The 5,701-nt window shown below is 44.6% G+C and overlaps 1 protein-coding gene across 1 annotated transcript in view; it reads right to left on the bottom strand.

Annotated features, from left to right (window-relative positions):
- Window positions 1-4,587: 4,587 nt before the first annotated feature.
- The window catches only part of STS (steroid sulfatase), a 170,851-nt gene continuing 169,737 nt past the window's right edge, over window positions 4,588-5,701 (bottom strand). The window contains exon 10 of the mRNA XM_019624647.1: window positions 4,588-5,160. Within this exon, the coding sequence (XP_019480192.1) occupies window positions 5,122-5,160 (39 nt within the window). The 3' untranslated portion in view covers window positions 4,588-5,121. The remainder of the gene's footprint in view (window positions 5,161-5,701) is intronic.

The raw sequence follows: 5,701 nt of genomic DNA on the forward strand, positions 1-5,701 counted from the left end.
GAGGGCAGTGTCACTGGCCCTCAGATGTGGGATCCGAACCGGGGCCCTCTGGCGTCCCAAGCCAGCTCTTAACCATCGCGCCACTCGGCCGGCCCTGGCAGTTCACTTCTAATCGTCATCACCTCTGAATTCAAACAAGTGTACATGAGAAGAACCATTTTTAATCCTGGAACAACTTTAACGGTGCTTTGCTGTGATGGAAATTATACAACATGGTTTTAAACAGTTTCCGAACACCCGTTGCCCTTTCAAACACTGTCAAGGAAAATAATAGCACCATACATTTTTTTTTTTTAGCAGCAGGATTTATTTGGGTGGGGAAAAATAACAGGGTGTGGGGGAGGCAAACTCAATTCAGATGATCAAAAGTCAAAAGATGGTTCGCTTGGATTCAAAGTGCTAATAGCAACATGGAAATAAGCATTATTGTTTCTACTCTATAATCTTTGTACTTTAAATATATTGTCAAAAAATGTTAGCATACAATTAAACGGGATTAAACGTGTTAAACATTTCAAATGGCATTACAAAGTAGGGCTTGTTGTTATTGCTACGGCAAAGGGAACTGAGCTTGTAGGATGGTTGCTAAATCTCCACGTGACCTAACAAGTGAAGTGATCGTTAACCTCCCTAATATCTGCTCGGGAAAGGTGAGGAGATAGATGTGTACGTATATTTCTGAAGACACGGTCAGCTGCAACTAAACATTAATTTTTGTTCGTTACTCTGGTTTTTTTTTTCTTCTTCTTTTCTTACCCTGGCCCAAAGCCATCCTCACTTCTCCTCTCTTCCAACAATCTAAAATGTTTTTCTAAGCCTCAACTACTCCAGTGTCCAAACTATCCCATGATTCCTTAGCTCAACTTCTCTAAGGGAAGATGATGAGTGGTGAAGAATTCTTTTTTTTCCAAAATGTAATAATAATTCCTTTGCAGACACAGGGTGATGACATGAGTCACTCACGGTGAGCTTACTCATGGCACAGTGACAACATCCAGATCTCAGTCGCTTATACAACACAGGTGTATTTTCTGCTCTTCCTAAATGTCCACCATGGGTTATCTGGGGCTCTGTTTGGTGTCACCTGCACTCTGAATCCAGCCTAGGGAGCAGCCTCTATCTTGGATGTTGAGAAAGTGCTAGGCGACTGAGGCCCTGGCTCTGACGTAACACGGGGTATTTCTCCTCAAGTCTCACAAGTCGCCAAAACCACAATGCTGCTATGTGCCTGGACAGCAGGACAAGCTGGACGCTATTAGCAAACACCCTGGCGATGGCTGTATAGCAGTCAACAAGCCAATAAACTCAAAACCAGGTGCCTTTTCATTTGCATGCAATCAATCAATCAACTATGAGTTTCAACTCTTTGAATGATCAGTACACTCAGATTAGTTCTCTGGCTCTGGAAAAGTCTCAAGTCTCTATGCCAGCTCGTGGGTTCAATGCATGGGCTAAATTCACAGTGTTCTCCTGTGTCCCTGGCTAGGCAAATCAGTATAGTAAGTTCTCTCAGTGACACAGATCCATCGTTTGATACATTGCCGCAATGGAACCAACACTACTATACACGGTGGGGCAGGTGGTGCACTGCACAAATGCAGGAGGCACTCTTCGCACTGAGCTGTGTTTATGTCACCCCCGGGGTTGTGCAGTAGACACGTGCAGTCACACATGGAGATCCGGAACAATCTATCCATTTATTTGTTTTTTTAACCAAGTGAGCACTACACAAATCTAAGCATCAAGCAGTCTATTTATGTCCTGTTTTCTGTATCTGTCACCTCGTCCGTAATAGGACGATTGTACCATTTATCTGATAGATCTGCAGTGACGATGGCACCAATGAACCCACCAAAGCCTGGGTGGAATGAGTGTCAGCAAACCTCATCCCACATGGCAGGCTATCACATCCGTGCAGGGCCCCAGGGACGGTTTGCAATGGGACAGGATATGCAGCATGAGCCTTACCTTTGCTCCTGATGTGACCGTGGCCAAGGGCTCCCTGACACTAGCGCTAATGGATGGACTGATACCTCTTTTTCTTAGCAGTTGCTGACCCGAAGCATGTCCCCTGTCTGATAAAATGCCGTGTGTGCCCTTTCCTGAGTTATTTGAACCTCTGAGTTTTCCCAGCCTTTCTGTACAGACTTGCTGCTTTCCCCGAGAGGCACTAGACAACGCTCCCTCCAAATGTTGCTGGAGAATGTCTCTCTGGTTTTTAACACAGACCTGATGCTTTGCATTAACAGAACGTTTTCAACCCTGACTTCTCAAGAGAAGCCCGAGAAGCAAGCGTCTCAAGAATTAATTGGAAATATTAAACACGAGCTACATGGTGGTACTGGAACGGCTGCTGAAAGAACTGGCTTAAGCATCTGATGTCGTCTTTTGATCTTTTCCTAACACTAAACTCTGACCGACAAAACTAAAACATCACATTGACTTCACTCCTTTACCAAAGCACAGGGAATAGCTTTTTTCAGGTATTTCGAAGGGGATGACATTTATAGAGAAGTCAAAGGATAATTTATAAAACTATATCCATTTAAGGTTGCCATTAAAATACCACCATCCCTCAACAAATGCAATAAATACACTTTGAACTCTTGTATTGTCAGATGACTGACGAGGCAAAACGCAATGCGTGACAAAGAACCTCAGCACGTAAGCAGCCAGCGACTTGTTGGCTGTGCAAAGCATTCGACTCTGCCTTGTCACTCCCTCCCATCACGGCTGCAAGATCACTCCTCCGCAATTCCGGGCCATCGTCAGCTAGAGGTAGTCCCCACTATACTGGCATCTTCCATCTGTCTCTTTCCCACCTCCATACGGCTGGTAGCGTTTGAGGAATTAAGGCATACTCCACACTTCCTTTAGAAATTCCTACATCGTTGGATACTGAGGTTGTTTCCACATCATGGCTGCTGTGAATAACGCTGCAATGCTCACGGGGGTACAGATATCTGTTCAAGATCCTGAATTCAATTCTGCTGCCTAAAGACCCAGAAGGAGGCTTGCTGGGTCCTATGGCAGCTCGATTGTTTTGAGGAGCTTCTATACTGCATTCCTTAGCGGCTGCACCATTTTGCATTTTCACCCACAGTGCATGAGGGTTCCGATTGGTCTACATTCCCATCAACTCTCGTTGCCTTATTTTTTGGATAATAGGCACCTCTCAGTCTTAAGAAAGAAGGAAATCCTGCCACATACAACAACATGGATGGACCTTGAATACATTAAGCTAAGGGACGTCAGTCAATCACAGAAGGACCAATACTGCTTGAGTCCGCTATATGAAGTACCCAAAATAGTCAAACTCATAGCGGCACAGACCAGAGAGGTGTTGGTCAGGGGCAGGGGGAAGTGAGGAGGTGAAAACCAACGGGTATAAAGTGTTCGTTATGGAAGGTGAACACATTCTAGATTTGCTCTACAACACTGGGCCCACAGCTAATATTGCAGCGTACACTGAAAAATTTGTTAATAGGGTAGACACATTCATACTCCAATACAATTTTAAAAAATAACACATTACACATTACACACACACACACACACACACACACACACACACACGGCTTCTATTTAAAGCAGCATCAGTTAATTAAAAAAAATCGCTTTGTGATCCAATAAGCTATGACAAATTGTCAGGTCTATAAAGGGTGGCCAAGCTAACATATTTAGCTGAGGTAATTAACTCTAGTTCCTACTGTGTCTCAGTGGCTTAAAAAAAATTTAGCTCTTGTTCAGGTGACAGTCACCTGTGGACTAGGCAGCTGCCCCAGGTGGTGACTCGGGGTTCCAGGCTCCCCCATCACCGCTGTGGCCTCACCATTTTCTGAGCATCTTTTCAGAGTCCTAACCTGGATGCTGTGCTTTACGCAGCCACCAGCCCAGAGGGAACTTTTGGGCAGCCTGAGTATCTCCGAGGGTTCCGACATTACTATGAATTACGAAGTGGGAACTGTCACGTTGCTAGGTACCCACTTAGATGGGGCTCTGCCTACCAGGGACGAGGCCATATCTTTGGGGATATGGCAATTTATATATCTCGTTTTGCACCCTGCGTGAAATTGAGACCACACAAATTTGGACAGGCAATTCAAAGGATGTAGTTACAAAAATATATTCATTAGACGTTTTGCACTTAGAAAAATACCACCATCCCTAGGCATAGGTCAAATAGTTTGAAATTCGAGATCCTCATAGCATCAGGGAGGCCAGTTTTATAGCTGAGACATCAATATGAAAGTGACTAGGTGTGCTTATTGGATAGAGTACCCAGGCACGGTACAAATTGCTTTGCTGAAGATGTGATGTATTCGCCGTGTAAGATAAACACCATTACCATGAAAAGCCACTTAAAGGGTTCGGACTTCATGAGTAAAACCGTTTGAAGTGCAAACATTTGAGGGTCTCCCATAACGAAAGTCCACAAAGTTCTTCACGGAAAACTGACAAACGGCTACATGACAATATCTACTTTGTACAAACCCATGGGCAGTTTTTAAACTGCTACTATTCTCATTAGGAGCGGTGACGTCCCCTTAGTAAAAAAGGCACCTCTCACATAATATTTGACGCTGTTAAATACAGGTAGTTTATAAGATCACTTTATTCAGAGACCATTACACCAAGAAACGGTATTAAGCACTGGACAAAGCTTTAGCAACACAGATGTCAGGGCGCTTAAGGTCCCTAACTCACGTGGCCCCAGATAGGCAGGGCGGTGTCCTGTAGGAAGCAGCGTGGGCAGAAGGTAAGCGGAGATCAGACAGCTGGGATTTCAGGGGAGGCTGTCATTGACACCACACACCCCATTCCTTGAGGACTAAAGAGGACAGAACAGTGTCTGGCTTTTACGTCACTTGAAAGTTGGACAGGAACGTTTACGAAAATGGTGTCTTTTGTCCGCGTGTATCTGTCCCTGCCAGCATCCATCGCCTGCCCGCCTTCCTGGGGACACGGTGTAGCTTTCATCAAGAATTGCTGGATGCGAGGAGAGCCTATCCGAGCCCCTGCAATTCTCCTTTCCTCACCACTCCCGGGGGTTCTCCTGACCCTGTTTCGTTTTTCCTGAGGAATCTTGTTCAAACAGGAGGCAGAACAATGCTTTTCGTGTCAAACTTTAGACTCATCAAGCTTCTCAGCTCCCAATATCTGTGGAGCAAAGAAACAGCTTTGCCGGGTCGGTGCAGGTCTCGTTAGAACTTACCTGGGCCCATGAAGGGAAAACATACAGGCATGTTTTCGGACAAAACCATGTTACAGACAAACATAAAACATGTTAAAACATGCTGAAACTGTGTTTTACAGCTGTGGTGGTGCCCGTGTGCATACAATCTCCACTCCCACATGTTCGTTTTTTTTCTCTCTGATTGTAAAATAAATCCAGATTTTTTTCTGTGTGTCTTTCAATAGATGAATGGATAAAGATGTGGTGCATATACCAGGGGTGCCAAAAAATGTACATAAGTGGACACTTTGGTCAGCATTGCCCAAGCAGTCGTTCGCCGTCATCAGAAGTGTCTGGACGCTGATGGGAACCCCTTTGAGCACCTCTTGTCATTGCAGACGTCATGCGGGACTTGTATTCATCTTTGGTTATCAGTATATGTTGAGTATTACAATTTTAATACAGTTTTCCTTTCTTAAAATGTGTATAGATTTTTTGGCACCCTCTGTACACACACACACACAC

Source organism: Hipposideros armiger, unplaced genomic scaffold (assembly GCF_001890085.2).
Source record: "Hipposideros armiger isolate ML-2016 unplaced genomic scaffold, ASM189008v1 scaffold_598, whole genome shotgun sequence".
NCBI classification, from domain to species: domain Eukaryota; kingdom Metazoa; phylum Chordata; class Mammalia; order Chiroptera; family Hipposideridae; genus Hipposideros; species Hipposideros armiger.